The sequence below is a fragment of the Rhopalosiphum padi genome, chromosome 4 (assembly GCF_020882245.1).
Source record: "Rhopalosiphum padi isolate XX-2018 chromosome 4, ASM2088224v1, whole genome shotgun sequence".
Lineage (NCBI taxonomy): Eukaryota > Metazoa > Arthropoda > Insecta > Hemiptera > Aphididae > Rhopalosiphum > Rhopalosiphum padi.
The window spans coordinates 34950544-34972517 of record NC_083600.1 but is presented as its reverse complement, the minus strand read 5'-3'; the positions used below and the strand labels follow the sequence as shown (position 1 = coordinate 34972517).

General features: G+C 29.6%; 1 protein-coding gene across 1 annotated transcript in view; it reads left to right on the top strand.

The window, feature by feature from the left end:
• The first annotated feature begins 15971 nt into the window (after nt 1–15971).
• LOC132928869 (probable G-protein coupled receptor Mth-like 1) overlaps nt 15972–21974 on the top strand; it is a 35870-nt gene continuing 29867 nt past the window's right edge. Inside the window, 3 exon segments of the mRNA XM_060993799.1 lie at nt 15972–16728; nt 16730–17383; nt 17385–17451. Of these exon segments, the coding sequence (XP_060849782.1) occupies nt 16411–16728; nt 16730–17383; nt 17385–17451 (1039 nt within the window). The 5' untranslated portion in view covers nt 15972–16410.

Genomic DNA, 21974 nt, shown 5'->3' with positions numbered 1-21974 from the left:
CCCCGTAGGTATTATATTATTATGTACATATTATATTATATATATGCGTTCCACTGTGGCGCTAATCTCTACGTCGTCGCGTATACCCGAAACCTCCATCGCGGTATATCTATCATGTATACATAATGTATAACATATATTATGCGTATACTGAGTATACTCTTTTGATCCCCTTTCTCCGTCCCTTGTGTTATTATTTTTATTACCATTGATATTATCCAGTTTCACCCGTGTTTTTTTCCATTCAATAAAATCAATGTCGGCCGTTTCGTTATATCGTTATTATACACATATACTTGTTATTATATCATGGTTTTTTTTCAACCATGATATCGGCAAACAATGTGTTGTATCTTATATATACGCGCGCGCGGCTCAACGCGTAACGCAACATTATTGAGTATATGTATTATTTTATATTTTATTATAAACTTATGTAGGTACCTAACTGATGTACGAGTACATAAAAACCGTATACGATATATTATGGTAGTCCTGTGATCCTGCAAAGACGATTAAAAATCTACCACGTCATTATGATATATATATAATATTAGGTATTTTAGTATTTAGGTATATTATATATTTTGTAACTTCTAACTGATATATAGTACCTATTGACGATTTTAAAAACATACTGTTCTATGGTTTTAAAGATTATTTAGTATAGATAAACATATTATGTTGATTTATTACTTCGTCTTGTATATCCTGTCTAAATAATAAAAATGTAGCATTTATTTTTTGGATTGTTTTTATTGTTTTTGTTATTTTTAAGACGTGTATTAATTATATTATATTTATATATGTATGTCGTAGAATCTGGGGGTTCCGTGTTACAAAAGTAGTTATATATATATATATAAAATATACTCGAACGTAGTGTATTATTATTAGGCGTTTTAATGGATTTTTAAACTAGTTCGTATATAGTTTGTAATTTATATATATATATAGTATATACTCTCAGTGGTTGCATGTACTAACAAATATACACGGCAATACGAACGTCTTGTCATAAGACCAAAACAAATAGTGATGTCTCTGTGGTTCCGTCAAAATTTTTTTAGATACCTACATAATAAATAACACATAAATCCAGTTCTTTTTATATCCGGTGTTTCGTTATATCTATATAATATTATGCATTACACGCGATTCCAACCTTGATTTAATTATAGAAATTACTTGAGAAGACTTGGTTTAACTTTATTCACACGTAGGCTTTTCAATTAAAAAAATATATATATTAAATCACAAATGTTATAATAGTTTTAACTATTTTTAATGTCTATATATATATATATATATATATACATAGATTTCAATGTGTTTAGAAAAAAACCAAATGTTCATTATACACATGCCATTTTTATAGTTTATATAGTATATATAAACATAATTTCCAAGATATAGGTTATTGCGTGATATTATCTAAGTGTTTATATATGATATATTGACTGCATAGCATTTACTTATATGATTTACTGATGCGAAATAGTTTATAAGGTTTTACCTAAACTTATAAATTATAGTTTCATGTATAAATATATTGTTAGTATTAAATTCGTATTTAATGGAATCATTTCTATTTGGTTTTTTATACGTACAATTTAAAGCAAGCAGCTTTCATATTGTGGAAGTACCCTCCAATAATAATAATATAAAAATATTCTTCATACAAATTTTTATTTTTTGCCAAATATGCCAAGTATTTATGAACAGTTTTAATGTAATGGATTAATAATTATAATCCATGTCAGATAATTAAAAAAATATTAACTTACGTGTCATTAAACAAGATATAACAGAATAAAAATATAGTGAAATATGCTATAAAGTTTATTCAACATTTTGAAAAGAGATTAAATTCATATTTTCATTTACTAGTTAGTTACCATAGACTAAATTAGATTCTACCTTAGCCAATAGTTTTATTTACCTATTAATTGATAATAAGTTTTTTAACTTTAATGATAACAATTTATAAAAGTGTGTTTTATTGATTGAGCATTTGAGCATTAAGGACGGGAAATGTACGTATCCACGCAAGACGCAAAAATATTATAATATAAAAATTGAAGAAATATGAAGTATTGTTGTATAATCTGTACGTTGATTTACTGGTTAGATTCTATCCCGTTTGTTTGTATAAAATGTAAAATACTATATAATATATGATATTATTTTGTCCAAACAGAAAACAAATGCAAACAAAAATATAAGGATACAATTATTTTCCGTGTGGCGTGTATACCTTACAACCTATAATATATAAATAATGGATATTTTATAATACATTATAGATTTATAAATATAAGGTATAAGTATAAAATAATATATTTAAAATATATTATAATAATATCCTGATATCCGTAATACATATAATGTTTATTATATTGTATCTATATATTGTACATATTTAGTATAAAATATTATGGCCAATTGATTAATACAGATAATGGTTTTTGTGTCAATGTAGTTAAGATATTGGGAGAGAAACTTGATATTGACATGACTCAATTGAATCTTAAGATTAAATTTCTCCGATTTACGATTAAATATAAAACGAAATATCCGCATGAATAGGAATATCGGCTGTATAGTGTATACACGACGTCCGGTTTTAAACGATTTCTGTGCTTAACAAAATTTATCGTCGTTTGTTGTATATTATATTATATATATCTTATATGGGGATTATTCTTGTCATTAAAAATAGTATACGCCTATTGTCCAAAGCATAAATAAAATAAATTGATGCCAAATACATGCATCAACATGGAGTTAATCCATAAATTCAAATTTTAGATTACCTATTTGCTAAAACAACTAAAACTTTGCTAAATTCAAACGAATTTGAAATGTTAAGAAATCATTTTTGAAAATTTTGTTCAATACCTTCAAAATTTGACATTTAAACCTCAAACAAAAAATCATTATGGTTTTAAGGTTACATTTTTTTTAAGCTCTGGTTAACAAAACACATTAAGAGTTTTGTATTATAATATTTTAAAGCCTTAATTGTTAAATTTTAAAATATTATAAATTTTTAACTACAAAATAATGTTTATTTTCACGATTTGTATGAATTTTGAAAACACTCGAAATTGTTAACTTAAATCAAATAGAGTTCCCTGTTTTGGTGGGCACACAATATATAGTTTTAGTGGTGAGCAATGTGACGACATTCCGACAAAACAAGTATTTTACTTGTACAGTTGTATAGTTGTACGTATACAATATACATATTTGTAAACTTCATCACCCCCCAACGATCGCGTTGCCTATTTCTCGTGGTTTATGCGACGAGCGGCTAGTCAAGGTTAAATGCACATAAGTCACTTATATTTATATTATTTACAAATTCTTTGTGAATACACCGCATATATGCCTCTACGGTCGTTGTTTAGAATCGATTGTGTTTATTCGGATCAATCGTGTATGTCTTATAATATATACGTATCCTATCCTATAATCTGCGATTATTAACACCTACCGCGGTATTACATTGCAGTCAACAACGGAATATTTCTGTTTCATACATTTTTAAGGCGTGTATTATACGAGGGGAAAGGCCAAGCATTTATACTCGCTTATCGACACCAAAATGGCGTCTATATTGACTACGTAGTAACTTAAACCTGAGGTTAGCATATTTATTTATTTATTTTTTATAAATACAAATTACTTTATTCCAAGCGAAAACACTAAAGATTACACAAGTACTTTTTTTTTATTTAATGTAAGAGTGTTTTAAACATTTAAACCATTATAATGTTATTATTGAACTAATAGGTAATATAAATTCTGCTGTTTGATACAATGCATGCGGACCGGATGTCCTTTCTCTTAAACAGCAAAATTTATATTATAAGTTAGGTACCCATTATGGTTTCAGACACACTTACAATAAATTAAAATAGTATTTGTGTAAGGTTTTGTGTTTGTTCTTGGAATAAAGTGTTTATATATACCTACTATATATATACAATGCTAATAATATGCTAATTATCATTAAATATTCTCTAAATATTTTAGTCTCATATAAAAGTATTCGAATTGGAATAAATAGAGGATGCAAAAAGTGTAAAAAAAATGTTCTTATACCTAAAGATTTAAATTAATTAAAAATTAATTATGTCGATAACTTACTATTTATTTTTAGTGATGTTTGTAGTTACTTGCGTTCACAAATGATTTTGCATTTTTGCCATAGTTTATGATGTAGACAACATCATGCTTACAAGGCCATGAATCAACGAAGCCACTGTTGAACATTTCGGTTGTACATATTGGCGTGACCATATCCTATAAACGCGGAAAAATAATCCAGCGATTAATTTTGGCAGTTTATTGCGGCACCTCACCTAATCGATGACCTCTTAGTTTCAGTTCCGAAAATGGTATGTCAAAAACGGGCCGGATCGTATACTTTATAGGATTGTACTCGGTGGGATAGTCGTCTACTCGTCTATGCCATTGATCTTGTAAGTGCTTTTCCACGGTCTTGACTGGATATAGACAAGGATACAAACATTATTGTCCACAATATAGACGTATTATAGGTTTAATGATATAACTATAAAAGTAATACTGTGCCTTGAATTTAGTATAGCAATAGATCGTTTGAATATGGAATGAATCTGTGTACTATTATTATAGAATATCTTTATAAATTGTATATTTTTTTTGTTGTTTGGTATTATTTGCATTTTACATTTTTCAAAAGATCTAACTCTATATACATCTGGTAACCATGATGTATATATGTAACATATGGTAACATAAATTTGACCATGATTTAATATAGGTTGGGGTAAACACAACCCTACTTTATCCAATATTTGGTTTGCTTATTGTATAACTTTTTATTCTTATCGGAAATTGACGTTTCTTAAATGGATAGTTGGCCTGATCCAGGATAAAGGGAGCTAATACGATGATATATAATATCACTTTATATTTTAAAAGTATAAGATAATGATATTTGAAAACCTATGAATAACCTTTTATTACGTTTTCACATCTTAATAGGATAAGCAAACATTTTTTACGAATTTCAAACTACAGAATAATTTATAATTTTCGAGGTTTTGACAAATTTTATCAAATTCTAACTTTAAATGTTTATAAAAACATATTGTGACTATAAATTTTCGATATATTTACTTGGAAATTAAAAACTTATTAAGAATTTTGTAGTCATTTTCAATTATTTTTACCCATTTACAATTTTTTTACTCATATATTAATAAACAAAATACTACAATAAATTAAAAATATCAATTGCGTCTATAAATAGGTCAAAAACTCAAAAAGAATCAAAATATTTCAAAAATGATGCCATACATAGAAAACGATTATATAAACGTAAACATATCAATTTCTACAATTATTCGTTTTTTATAATTATAATAAAATAAAGAAATTGCCAAAAACTAGCTTAGCATAGAAATTTCCATTTTTCCTTAATACGCAATACTCGCAATACTCTTAAAGTTTAAAATCGAAGCATTTTATTAATTATTTATCATTATAATGTATATTGACACATACAACAACAACAAAAAAATCACATATCATTTTAAAATCAATACAGGATGGGCATATTATTATGTTTTTGTTTTGAGATATATGCGGTTGCACAACTATAATGTGTAGAGAATTCTAGAAATATTTAAGTGATTTTATATTATTGACATAATGACATGATGTTAATAACTTTAAACATGGAGTAAATTTAAAGATAAATCTATGTCTCGTAAATTATAATTTCTATGCTTACTAAATGTTTACTTTGGTACATTTTTCTAATGTTATAACCTTCCATTATTTTAACAATCCTTTATTTGGATAGGTACGTATTATACATGCGTACGTGACTCGTGAAAACCTTTTAAGGCTTCTTTATTTTAGTTATGATGTGTCTAAAAATGTAAGTATAAAACCAATTAGTACAACTATAATAATATAAGTATACTTTAAATATTCTTTTACATAAATACATTACGTATGGATATATTTCATTAAATTCCTACATGGAATCAGTTTAAACTTTAAACCACAATTTTCTAGTAAAAGCTAAATACATCTAAGGGTGTTTGTATGAACGCAATTTTACTAGGTACACCAAGTTTTAACTAATAGTTACAGTAAAACGTAAACATACATATTTTATGTTTAATACATTTAATAAATGTTCAGTAAAAATTTGTTTTTACACATGATCTCATTATAAACAGTGTAAATACTAATTTTAAACTTATTTTTTAGGTACACAGAAAATTTATTGGTGATTTTACGTACACTTATTATTTTTTTATTAGATGTTTAAATAGAAAACAATTACAGATGCAATTGATAGAAACAATACTTTGACATTTTTATCGAGTACCTAATAAATATAACGTCGTGGCTTTTATAAGTTAATTGTTTTTGCTATATTGTTCATGTGGTGATTAGACAGTTAGCATAATATCATGTGCATATAGTTTTGTGTCAACAATTTTTAATTTATTATTAGCAATATTAACTTGGTCGAATAATTTTGATTTTGAAGTAAATTAAAATGAGTTACCATAAAAAATTAAAAGTTAAAAAAATGCATTAGTTAAAACTACAATGATGCAATAATATGCATGTCTTAAACGATTCTAGTATTGTTGCATACCTCACACATTGATCAAAATACATACATCGTAGATGCATTAACACTTGCGCGTATTTCTTACCAGTTTCTTTTCGAAATCTGTCACGTCCATAGCTAATAGCAGTTTAAGCAGTTTTGATGACATCATATATTTTATCAATTGGCAAGTAATAGTGTATTGTGTTTTTCTTCGTTATTTAATTTTGCTATTTTTTCTTCTACACTACCCATTTCAATAATAGGTGTAACTTGTCTCTAACTCATTTTTACTAGTAAATTCTGGTTCAAACTATAATTTCGTATATTTACTACAACATACAGAACAGAATAGCTAGTGCTGCTGTGTTACTGATATCAATGTATTTTATTAACTAATTTATCTGTTTTCACCGGTCATCAACGAACCTGGGAAAACGGCATATAATGTAAATTATCCCTTAAAATTTAGAGTGTACCTTGTCATTGAGTAGCAAAGCATTTACTTTAATGATTGCTGTGTTAAATTTAAATTTAATTATAATAGATAACTGATAAATTGTTATATACCTATTAAAAACAATATTGGTGTATATGAGATGTGTAAATCAGCATCTATTTTCACGGATAATTTAATGTACACATTATACACACACACACACACACACACACACACACACACACACACACATATATATATATTATATATATATGTATTATTATTATTGGTATTTTCTCAATTCGGTAGATTGTACTATTTTTTTTTTCAAAAACATTTAGTTCTTAAAAGCCAATACTTACGTACCGTAGAATGGTATGTGAATAGGTTTTTGGTATAAATAGTTTTAAATCAAGTATTTATAATTTATTTATTTTTAATTGTAAAAAAGATCTAAAATTGTTATTTATTGTTTTAATTTAATAATGTTGTCGAATTCTGAGTTTTATTTTCATATTATTGCTTTTCTATCACAATCGTATTTCTTTTTTTATTGAAGAATACATTAATTATTTTATATGAAATTAGGTTAAAACGTTTTTTTTATTTATATTTAAATTTATATTACTATGCTATAAGCAATAACTGTCTAAGAATATTTTAGTGTAACAAAACCATGATTTATATAGGTATTAAAAACGATAATTTACTTTTTAAATTGTTTAGTTCACTAAAAACATAATTTTAAATTTTATTTTGTATATACAATATACATATAAGGTAATATATATTTAAAATTTTGTCAATTTTAAGATCCAAGCTACTTCTACTACTAATCTTACAAGAATATAAATAGTAAATAAATAATATAGGTACCTTTTACCTATAAATTAAAGAATAGAGCACATTGTACAGTGCACACTTGTAGAATAATAAAATTAGACTTTGAATCATGGACTCAGGATATGGACGTTGCTTTTTTAAACAGAATTACTGATAAACTATTGAATATTAATTTATAGTCGATTATTCTTAATTTACTACCTCGTATGATATAACAAACTTATATTTTGGGTTACTTGTAATCACAGTTACAAGGCAAAGCATATTGTACAAAGTTTGACTAAATGTATATCTTTGTTTTTTTTGTTTTAAAATGTTATAAAATGTCAAAATATTTTACCTAACCTTTTAACAATAAAATACTTTATGGACTGCAAATTTATTTTTAAAATTATCGCTGCACTCAATTTTGAATATAAATGATAGGATTGTACATGTACTTGTACATTAAATTTCCGGATAAGGGTTACCAGTTCCAATATAATTTGTCGAAGGTCATAATTATGTTCAAATGTAAGCTGTCAGAATACTATTATGCGTTAGAAATGTTTTGAGTATGAAAAAGACTTATGACAGTAAAATAATATCATTTCATTTTGCTACGAATATTTATTGACTTATATTTATTATGCATTCGTTTTCCAGATTGTTTTTGTTTTTACGTTGTATAAATGTACACAAAAATTACAAAAATGGCAAAATGAAAATGAAGACTATATGCATGTTAGTTAGTACACAATCAATGAAGAAAATTAAAAAAGAAAACATTGAATTATTTTTTATTATTATTTTAATTTTAAATCCATAGGCATAACTAGAGCTCTATTTCTGGATAGACTAAATTGATATCAATGACCCGTGAGGGCTTTGCCCCTACACCACTAATATTGATTATTAACACTAACATAAAAAACTGGGTGGGCTACAGATAAAACTGGGTGGAATCATATGAAATCATACAATCTCTACATTAATAATACAATATAAGCATAAATGCAAATAGAATTATTGTTTAAGAAACCATCTATAGCTACAGCACTTCAGAAAATTAAAAACAATTTATTTACGTATTCAATCAAAAATTACGCCAACTTTAATTGTTATATGCAGTCGCTCATAATTTAAATATTATGTAATATAGTATTCATGTTTATTTTAATAACCATTTTTTTGTATTATTTTTCAAATAAATTATTTTTTAGGTTATTCAAATATGTCTCATTGCTATCTTATATGAAAAGAAGAACTAACATATTGTGGCTAACCTGTGGCGAACGTCTAACAGTCAATCACCTCCTTGTTTACTATCGAAACCACATAAAAACCAGAAGAAGCCTATAGGAATTCCAGAGGTTATCTTTTTGAAGCTCTGAGCTCAATTTAAGACCACAGTAATAAAATCATCTTGTTTTTCAAATGCATTGATATGTGTAACTCAATATCTAGCCCAAACCGATATATTTATTCATATGTGACATTATATATAATAAATATTTTTATAAGTTTAATAAAACCTGTATTGTTAATGCTGTAACAAGAACAGAAAAATATATGATTTTTTGAAGTACTTTTATTTTATTATGTTTAATAACTATATAATTTTTAAGATTGAAAAATAAAATAATAAAATGTATGTATGCTAGTATATAGTTAACGTACATCTTTCGTATACTAAACATTTTCAATATAATATATTTATTCGAACATATTATGAGTTTATGACTATTGGATTGGATATAAATCATATTAATTATTCAAACTAGTAATCCATTCCCTATATTTTCATAATTTAAATACATTTTTAAGCATTTTTATTGAAACATTGGTATTAATTTATGAAACTTAATAAAAAATAAAAATAATACTGTATTTATTAATATGCGGTAGATCTGTAAAATATATGTGTGTGATAAATATAATATATATTAGTACAAATCATGAACTATTTGTAGGTATGTTGTATTACCACGAATCAACTGAAAAGATGCATTTTTTTAAAGTAGTATTAAGCAGCCAACAGATACCCATTACAATATTAGTGATTATACAATTTTTTATTTCAAAACTACAGAATTGTTTAACGAAAAGACCCGTGGTAAAACTCCAAGTATATTCGTATAAGATCATACTGACCTTTCGGCTAAATTATCTTCAGCCACTATATACTTCAGACACTCTCTGTCAGCTAAATGTTCGTATATCATTATACATATAATATATATTATATTGTATCATCAATTTATTATATTATAACGTTATCAATATACAATAATATACTATAAGAACAGAAATTTAGTGATTTAACATGGTACTTTGCAGGTTAATGCATGATGGTCCATAACTCGTAACAGTTATAATTAAGTAACTTATTCGTTATAATAAAAGTGTTATTAAAAAAAATTGTCTTGACAATTTTATTGATTATGCATGATATATTAAATTTAAATATGAAAAAGCACAGATCTAGAGTATAATACATAATATGCATAACGAAAAGTTTTCTCCAACGTATATATTATTATCATTATCTATATAATAATATTATATTAAAATATAATAAAATATAAATAAATAAATTGTATACACGCGTGAGATTATGAAAATGTTTATTAATATCTATAATTTAAGGATACGAAGATGGTCAATGAGTATTAACTGATAATACTACTATTGATATATTGTATTATTTTATACTTACATGGCTACATATTATAGGTACTTCTCAGATAATAACTGTTCTACGAGTTTCATCCATTGAATCTTTCGATTAACATTTAACTATATAAATCATGTCAGAATTTAAATTATGTTAGCCTATGCTACTTATCACATTTGCTTATTGTATAAATGATATAGATTTTAAATATATATATATATTTTTTATTTTATGTATATTTTATATACTAATATACTATATAATATGTAGAAATATAAAATATTCTTTGATATAGCCGGTTAGCGCATTTTGATATTTATTAACTCATTAGTAATTTTGAAATAAATAAAGCGATTAGCGCACACATAGAAATGGGACAGTTGTTTTAACTACATACTATGTTGTCAAGCATTATAATTGAAGTAAACTGCATTTGTAGGTTAAATCAACTGCAATAGAGCGTTAATCTAAATATAATATTTCAACTATTTGAAGGTATTGAAATAACTCGTAAAAATTGTTATTTTGAGAATCCAGGTTATTTAATTTAACATGTTTTGAGGATTAAAATGACTACAAGTTAATGAGTTATTCTGAATTATTTTTACTCTTAAAATAAACATCGATGCACGTTGTTGTGACTAGCCTAGTTGATATGATAATTGATATTGCACTAATTTAAGTTGTTCTCAATGTTTGTTTTATTTGAATCTAATCGCATAAAAAAGTATGCAATGAAAGATACCTGTTATATTATATTAAGCTTGTTATTTGTTATTTAACTTAATTTGTAACATTAAATTAAATTAAATTTTTTATCTGCATTTATTTTTTAACGATACAATTTAAGGTACCTATTATATATTGAGAGGCAATTCGTATTCGTTTTATTTTGCTTCATTAGCAAAGGTGAATATTGGGGGCTTAATCCTTCTCAAAATGCAATCAAGCCACACCGCAAGGTTGAAGAGTTTAAAAATATATGTTTACATGGATCAGACAAACATGTTAAGCCCCCCAAAATGTGATCAAATATCTGCGTATGTTCATTAGTTAATTACCTACAACAATTTTTTTTATAATATCTTATAATTACACAGGTAAATTGTAGATATGACTTTATTTAGATAACAGTGTTTCCACAACTAATATTACGATAGGTAGTGGCTCAGTAGGTTAGGCGTTAGGTTAGGAAAACTTAGAAATTTCCCCAATCGAAGTTCGAATCTCTGACAGTTCTTAAAATTTTTTGCAATAGATGGATAAAAGTAATATTAATTTTAACTCCTTAAAATAGTTGAGATAACATTATTGATGTAGTTATATCGATACTTTTTATGAAGTAAATTAGAACTGAAACTGGCGTTGTATTAACTAACATAGATGAATTAAACCAAGTGGTTACTATTAACTACATAGCGTAGTCAAATTAACACTCCTTCATCCTTAGGCGAAATCTAACGCTCGAATGTGCACGGAATTGACTTATTTGGTGGTTAAAACAACTCCACAGTTTTATGTGTGCGTGTTCCGCCAAAGTAACACTAAATAATAGATTTTACTAAGATTCGAGTTAGCGAAATTAAACAATTCCTCTATACTAGCGTTTCCCAAAGAGTGTTCCGTGGGACAATCTCAAAGGTTCCGCCAGATGTATGTGATTATTAAGAAAATTATTTTATATTATATTTGGATTATTTATATTATTAAAAATTATTATTTTAAATTATTTAAAGAAAGGGGTTCCGCAAAACACAAATTATTTCTCAAGTTTGGGAACCGCTACTCTATACAGTTATATAATTTACACCATAATATAACATGCCATCTTTATATTGACAATAAATTACTATAATACATTTGTATTTTGTAAATCATTATTTGTCATTTTCTGTGTCCAACATCTTGTAATTTATGTACTCGAAACATATACATTCAACACTGGCAATAAACGTTGTTTTACATGTAAAAGTCATCATTGTCTTGAGTCAGTATTTTCGAAAGAGAAAGATATGTAGGTAGGAACTGCAAATGCATCCTGAAGACAATGACCATTTAGAAAACACTGAAGTGCTTAAGTTTTGAGTGTATATTTATTATTTACACGAATACATTTAACGACAAATAGCATCTTGAGTCTTTGTGTTGTGTTCAGCATATTTATTTATGTATAGGTACTGTGTATTATTCTAAATTAAATTTCTGACTTCTGTAAATGACAAATGTATACGTAAAAGGTATGTACGGAGTAACTCCCTCCAATATATTATAATGTAAATAAGCCTTTCAAATCAGCTTTAGGTTAAACAATTTATGTTCAATTAAACTTTACTAATTAATAAATATCGATAATAATTTATTTTGTAGACTCTGATAAAAAAAAAGAAACTAATTTTGAATTCAGCATATAATTAATCTTATGCATTAAATGTTTAAAATTTGTATGTGGGACTAATAAAGTCACTAATATTACAATTACAAGTTTGTGTATGATTATAATATACTATTTAAATAACATTTATATATTATTAATAAACGTGAACTATGTCTGCAGACAAAACAAATATCAACCAACGTCTTATTAAAAAATAAAATACTTAGGTAACCTATCATTTTCCAACGTTCCGGAAGTATAAGGTCTAGTATGAATATTTCACTGTGTAACGCAGTTTGTCTTACCTAATAAATATAATATGTAAAATCACTAATATTAGTGAGCTGTGGCCCATAGGTGTAGTGCATGGTGCATCAGCATAAAAAGAAACGCCAACTACGCATAGTCGTACGACTAAATTGTATTTACTTAAATATTCAATCGTATAATAGTATTATACATCAGCTATATTTATAGTATTTACCTATATATATGTGAGTAATAATACCTATAGGTATGCCTACGCGTGAACATGTCAATCGGTGTATAATTTTTGTGTCACGATTTTTTCCAGCTGTCCAAGTACGCGCTATGCGTATATACAAGCCGTTTACATTGAATATAATAATAATACTATACATACCATTCTATCGTACATTTCTATTAATGTTTAAACTTTAATTGCCGTCACGTACAACTATACGACAGTATTGTAAAATGATTATGCGTTTTTTTACGATATTCTTCACGCTTGATGTTTAAATATCCGATTTTGTTTATATAAATATCTAATAAAATTCGATTAGACCTCATCTGATATTTGCCCATCATTTTGGTACACAAAATATCTGGAAGCTGGATACATTACAATTATGACATAGATTTGAGTATAATATAATATTATATACACTAGTCTATAAGTATATAAAATAACAATGTTATATTGTAATGTAGCTATAATGCGATCGGTTGATGAGACCATTATAATAGAGTAATCGACTATCATGCATATACGATATATTCATAGTAATATTTTTCAAATTTCACTATGACGATCAATTTTAATTGCTATTACTACATTTCAAGGTTTTAAAAATATTAAAGTTATAGACATTGTTACTTTAAGACACGATTAAAATAAATATACAACTTTGTGTTCAGTTTTGTTTTTATTTTTATATTTAGGAAAATGATGTATAAAATATTCGTTTTGATACTATTATTATTTCAGTATACAATTCACGAGTACAAGTATAGTATTATAATACTTCTTATATGAAATGCGGAAATAAATTGTGTATCTATATTATGTCATACCATTAAAAATGTATTTGTAATGTAATTAATTCAAAATTATTAATATGAACTCAAAAAATTATTAAAATTATTTTAATATAAAGATATTTAAATATTATAGGATTATTGATTTAATTTATGACTTATGTACAATTTAGGTAGTAGGTACATAATTACTTTATAAATCTATAATGAATTTAAAAATCTTTATAAATCATACATAAATTGCATGGGTAAAATAAATAAATTAATGTTTAAAAATGATAAAATGTTAAAATAATATAAAAAAATGTAAATGATAATAAATACAATTACCTAAATCGGCATATTATTATTCAACTACAATAACATAGTGATTAATCTAATAGCAGTAGAGACGTAGAGTATTGAGTAAAATTTATAATAATACAATATGATAAAATTGGCTTAATAATTAAATTATGAATTACTGAATATGAAATTTGCATAAACAATATAGCGTGTTTCAATTAATAATTTAATAATCACATGTTCAATTAAAGATTATTGTACAGTTATTTAAAAAAAATAATTCGAATATTTATTAAATGTCGATAGATACGCATAAATTAATAAGCATTTAAACTATAAACTCGAAATAGTTAATTATAATTATATATATATTATGAAAATTGAAATGGTATTTATAATTAGGTATGTAATGTTTAAGATCGCTTGAAATTGCTTTCTTTGAATTTTTAATGTGGACATGTGGTAGCTTGGAAGTTCGGTGATTATATTATGATAACATTGATAACAAGTAAAAACCATGTGGTCGGTAATAAATATATTTTAAAATTGAACTTTTATCATCATATATTGTTAATTTAGTTAATTGTTTCTATGCGAGTTTCTTAATATTCATTGATATTAAATGTGAAAATATAAAATATTATACTCGAATTGAAAAATGATTTACGAGTAGTAAGTATGTAATATGCTTCAATTATTACCATAATTTGTGTTCTATCACATAATTTATTTTTTTATTTTTCATGCCCAATGGCCAAGGCTGGTTGTGATTTAAGACTTGAGAATCGTTCCAAAATATAAAACATAAAGTTTAATAAAAGCGTATTTGCGTCACGTTATTTGCGCGTAAAATCAATGTTTAGAGTGATTAATTGAAAAAAAAATTCTTAACTTGTGCATTTGCAATGTGTTTTTGACAATCGATTGGCGCTCATTTAATCGACCAGATTCCCGTGTAAAATTAATGGAAAATGTACACGCACAGGATTATTATCGTCGAAATATAATACAAAGAATAAGAATAAAATATTGTGGGTAGCTGCTAGTGCATTCTACAATTGCGTATTTATCACAGACGCATTCCGCCCAAATATTCTATTATATTTTTTATTTGTTTAAGTGTATTGACAGTATAAACATAGAAGGAATCAACGTGTTTTATTGGACGCAGAAGAAAAACGATGTAGATCTATATATTATTAAAATAATACACAGATAAGTGGATATTGTTATTTTGTCTTTCGTAAACAAAATGTATAATTTTAGTGTACAGAAGTCGTACGGTAACCGACAGTGTGTTGTATTATCGGTAAACATTAATAATATTGTTATCACATTCGGAGCGCTGCAACAGGTAAAGACAGACGTAAGTAAGTAATACCACTACACAACGGCAGCAGCTGCGCGACGGACGAGCAAACAGCGATTCCGGCGGCAGCGCCGATGACATTTCGCGGTGCCAGACGCGACGGGACGAGGAACCCGGGGCGGCTCACGCGCTCTCCGTTTCGTTGGTGGGGAGGTGAGAGCGTCGTGTGGAAAGCACCGGTAGTATGCGGACGAGGCGGCCAGTGTCGTTTGGTCGCTGTTCGCGTACGCTCGTGCCGTCTCCCGTCGTGTTCTGTTCGCGTCCCGCGAAACCCGCGCAACATTATTGATAATAATATAATATACGAGTACGACTCGCACAGCCGACAATACGTGCGTCGTCCGCGAAATTTATTTCGTTTTAATAATTGCAAACGCAAACAAAAAACCATATCGCGTCCGTCGTTTTTTTCTTAATAATAATAATATTATGTACGTCTGGTCGCCGTCGGTCGTCGTCGTCTGACGGAACGCACTCGGCAGTGCGCGCGGACCACATAGCTCTTTATACTCAACGTCGTCGTGGTGCGCGTGACATGACACGCGGGCGTTCGCGCGACGTCTTCGCGGCGACGGCGTCGTCGCTGTTGCTCCTACCGCTGTTGCTGCTGTCTGCCGTCGTGGGGTCGTTCGCTGACAACGTGACCGTGTTCCGGTGCTGCGGTCGCGGCGAAATGCTCGACCCGACCGACGTGCACGGGCCCTGCGCCCTGCTGCCGACAACGTTACCGCCGGACTTCGTGCCTGTCATCTTCGACGTGACCAGCAACCAGTTCTTGAACCCCAACGAGCCACCGCCGGCCTACTGGAACCTGGTCCACGAACGTCCGCCGTGCCGGCCCGCCATGTTCCTGCCCCGCCGCCATACCGCACGACGCACCGCGGTTCGTGTCGTTCCTCAACGGCACGCTGTTGGCGCAACACTGGCCCAAGAACCTGATGGTGGACCCGGGACTGTACTGCTTGGACCGGGCCGGCGCGCTGGTGTGCCTGCCCGACGAGCCGAACAAGACGAAAAAGTGCTGCGGCCCGTCGGCGGTGTACAGCGAGACGAACGGCGGGTGCGAGTTCTCGGGCCGGCACGACACGGCCGATCTGCCAGAAGACATAACGTCCGGGTTCCCGCGGTGCGACGACGACGCGTACATCTTGTCGGGCCGCATCAACGAGTCGCACTGGCCCGTCAGCGGCGTGTGGCCCGCGGGCGGACAGCTGCGCACCGCCGACGGCGGCACGCTCCAGCCCCGCGAATACTGTCTGGAACGCGTGCTGGAAGACACGCAGGAACCGCGCACGTGGACCGTGTTCACGTGCGCGCCCCGGCACGGCGTCGATCACGTGACCAAGAGCTACCGCGAGGACATCCGCTTCACCCTGTACCCGCTGGGACTGTTGCTGTCCGTGTTCTTCTTGGCCGTCACCCTGGTGGCCAGCTGCATGCTGCCCAGCACTTACCACGTGCTCCACTGGAAGTGTCAAGTCAACCACGTCGGCTGTCTGCTGGTCGGCGGACCTGTGCCTGGCCTTCGTCCAACTGTCCGGCGACTCTTTGCGCGGACCGCTGTGCGTCTTCACAGGTAAGATCATAAAAATTCGGTTGCTCGTCATCGATCATCACTATACCCGTGTCGTTTATCGTAAATAAAATAATATCATACCTACCCATCCACCTATACTATAGGTCCTTAGGTAAGAAAACTTTCTCCCGGAAGGCCGAAACGAAATTTTGATTTTTTTCCTTTTGTAATTTAGCGCACGTTTGCGATGACGCAATACGCATATGACATATTGCCTCGTCGACCGATCGTATTTTCACTAATAATCATTATACTTGTATTTAAATCGTTAACATCGTCGGAATCTATTCCGCACCGTTTATGTAGTTAGGCGGTTAGGTATATGTGAATCTGTGGTTTACTATGAAATCCATAATAACGGTATATATTATGATCGTAGATAATAGTGTTGATATCTTTTGGTTTGTGTGTCGTAACCTACGCAGCACTGCAGTAGTAAATTATTAATACGCATAAACGAATGTGCTTACAATACGCAATGGATGTTTAGTAATATTATTACTCATTACCCATCCCGTAAGTGTCCATCATCCCACCTGCTCCGGATAACAATGACCCAAGACTCAAAAAAAAAAATACCCACCGCCTCAACCGGGCCACATTATTTATTAGCAACGTGTCGGCGTGTGTGTTCTCTCTGTGTTGTCTTTAATAACCGCCGCCACTGAACACATAAATAAATTATAACGCGAAGCATATATGTACGTTCGTTATCGGCTACGGCCGTTAATTACACATTATATTCTAGTCCGTTCGATCGTTTCGTTTCGATTGTTCGTGAATCACAACACTTCGAAAAGCGACGAAAACTAATCATTGCTTACGTTTTCCGTTAATTTTTCGAGATTTAGCGACGACGATAACGGGTGTAATATATTACAACTGCATTGTGCATTCCATATATTATTATAATATAACATTATAGCGATGTTGTGCGCCGCGTTCCGGACCCTCTCTTATTTATTATTATTATTATTATTATTAATATAGTGTATGGGTGCGTGGAGTCGACAAAATTAGGGGAACCGCGAGTGGCGCGGGAAAAAATATGAAAAGAAGAGAAAAAAATAGTTTCCCGTTATTGTGTTATGTGCGATGGTTGCGCGTTCGCTATTGTGTACACGTACGCGTGTGACGACTAGACCGCTCTTTTTGCGTGTGACGGTCGTCCATATGTGTGTGTACTCATATATATTATTATTATTATTATGTGATCAGGTAGGTACATGCCGTCGCGTATGGTAGTCGTGTCATAGTGGCTTGCATCGGGTCCAGTCACACCGGCGCGGCCTATATAGTGTTTCGTTTTTGTTGTCATCGCACTCGCCGTTGCAGTTATTTCATCATTTCGTTACGGAAATGTATTTAGACTATATATACTGACTATATGTATAGACGATAATAATGTGTTATAATATATATTATACGGTATTAAACATTTCGGATAAACGATTGTTTATGGGAAAAAAACCTTAAAAAACCTACTTATACTTTGAAAGATATGACACTCGTGTCTAGTCGTGGTACTATTGTATACTATAGGCGTACAGCCAAAGTATATAATATTATTATAATCGAAAAACTAACTCGTAGATTTTATTTATGCTTTTTAAAATGTAGAAAAAGCTTTAGGTGTCGACCGTGTCGTGTCACTCGCGTTGGGCTAGGTTACGAAATCATATCGTAACTTAATCCTGACCTAACTTAACATAAATTACCTAAAGAAAGCTCTTCTAAACTTTGGTGAAGAACTAGGAATTTTAGGTGCTGATGACAGGGAAAGTCTCATCAGTCAAGTCATCAACTCATATATTATAGAGTCGGCAGTTTAAACGTATATGATTTTCACATTTAGTTTTAACGAGTTACACTTTCGCGCTTTCACACACACCTAAAAAATACGTCTTATGTACAAGCATATTCTGCATATTTAGTTGAGTATTTTATAAAGTTTAACAAAACAGAGTTTAACATTTTTGTATTTCTTATATCCGCGTCGCGAAGCCTTGCAAAACACGATATTATAATATGAATAGCCGTATAGATATATAGCAAGAGCGAATGGGAAAATATGAAGCCCTGGATGAAATTTCAGAGCTCTGTTAGTTATTCGATTACGGAAGACGAAACGGAAAATTTCGACGAGTCGTGTTATATCTCGCGTAGTATGCAGGCTTACCTATCTATAAAAAAAAAACTGTGGACTACGGCACTATATTATGTTCATGTATGTGTAAAAAAAAGTTATTATTTTTAATTTTCCGTTGTTCCGAGTGAATACTAAACCCGTTGCATATTATACCCCATCGGCCCTCGTTCTGTAGTATTAAACAGTTCATTAGTCTCATACATACAACATACATACAATATATTACATACATTGGAGAAGATCCAAGGGCTCTGCTTTTCGTCCGACACATCTATATATACATATATTATAATGCGTTGTTCTGTGGCCGACAATACCGTAACTCGTATTATTATACATAATACAGGGTATCTACATAGTCTATTGTCTATTTTGAATACATCTCGCGTTTAGCGTTCGTCTCCTAGATTGATGTATCGAAAACTTAAACTTTTCCATAATCGATGTTTTGAAGATATAATTTTACTCCGAAAAACTATAACGGTTATCCGAATATTATTATTACAATTCATAGAAATGTTGACATTTTTCACTATATACATAAATAAAAATGATATTATTTTTCGTATTTTTCTCAAAAATATGAGATTTACAAAGCTAATTATTACTAATATGTAAATGTTTAAATATATAACTAAATATTTATTTTCATTAAACACATTCGAATATTAGGTACCTAATATTACACGTGTACCTTAGTTTTAAAATTTTGGAAGGATTTTTCTATAGAACTAGTCCCAAGTGGCCAAGTATAAGTGTATAAGTGATAATATATAACACGTTAGGCGTTATGATTTACGGTGAGACACACCCTGTATTTAAAGACATACAGTATACACACATTATAAATATATTAATTGTCGGAGACGACAATTTGTATACAGACCATTGACGGGCCTACGCTCCCTGAAATGTATATATTGCGGTGTGTTTGTGTGTGTATAAATATATAAAAACATAATATTATAGTCTTGCGCTATAGTATGCTATGTTACTCGCTTACAAAGTTACAACCAGAATCCGTTCACTATTGGTATTGCGATTTTTGAATTTCCAAAATGGTTTTCGGCTTTTTGAAGCAGTCAAAACTTAAATAAGTTTTTATTTTTTTTTTGCTATTCGGAATACATACTAATGTCGTTACCGCCCGTCAATATAATCTAATATATTATTAGTTATTACCTATGTTGTTATATAATATTGCAATCTTCGTTTTTGGAAACGTCGTGTGCTCGATTAAGTGTTATAATGTATTATAAATGATAACAAATTATTAATATTGTATATCTATCATAATTTATCTCTTTATCAGTAACGATGGGTAAACACTAAACATTATCAAAATACAATTTGGGGTCAATTTGATATTTTTAAATTTTAATTTCAAGGACGTTTAAACGATATTTATATATTATTATATAATATTACCTATGTTAGTATAATAATACATTATTCTTATTATTCAGTATTAGGTATTTTTAAATCTTTTAATTATTTAATATCACTTATTAAAAAAATTAAAAAGGATAAAAAAAAAGATTAGATACCTATATATGTTTAAAAGTAAATATTCAAGTAGTTATTCAAGTAAATGAATAAAACAACATAACAAGAGTTAAATTGATTTGATAAATACACTGACTACAATATTATAACTACATACATAATATATAAAATATATCATATCATTCTAAGCAACAAATAAGTAATTTATACATTACTTTAGAAATTGAAAAAAGGACTTATTCAAATTTTGGATGTTAAAAATTCATTTGGTAAATACCATGTATAGGTAATATATTATTATATACAAAAACTATCTACCTACTAGTCATTAATTATCTATCCACTATATTATCAATAGATGTTTTATGAGAAAAGTATTTCTAAAAAACAAATCGTATGCAAAAAAGACGGATCAATGAATTTTTTTTTATTCATCAAATTTAAAATCGGAACTCAATTAAAATACATTATTATACCAATCAATAGTTAACGCAATTTATGAGTTGCAAATAAATATAAGCAAATTACTCGTATTCAATTCGCAGAATCAATAACGTTTATTAAAAATAATCGAATTACCCTCTGATCCTATTGATCGTTTTAATTGCTATGCTTGGCGATTGTGTTTACTATACAGTAGCAAACTTAAACGAGCATTTTAATGACCATTAATTTAAATGTTGACCTTTAGACCATTGTACCTACACAACTTTTAATATACTAATTTATTATTAGTTTACCTTTTTCATGTAAAAGATGTACATATTACGTGTATTGGTGATAATATTTATATTTTTTATGCATATACAAATATACAACTGATAGGTACAAATACGATAGTCATGTATTGAAAACTGAATGTTGGCAA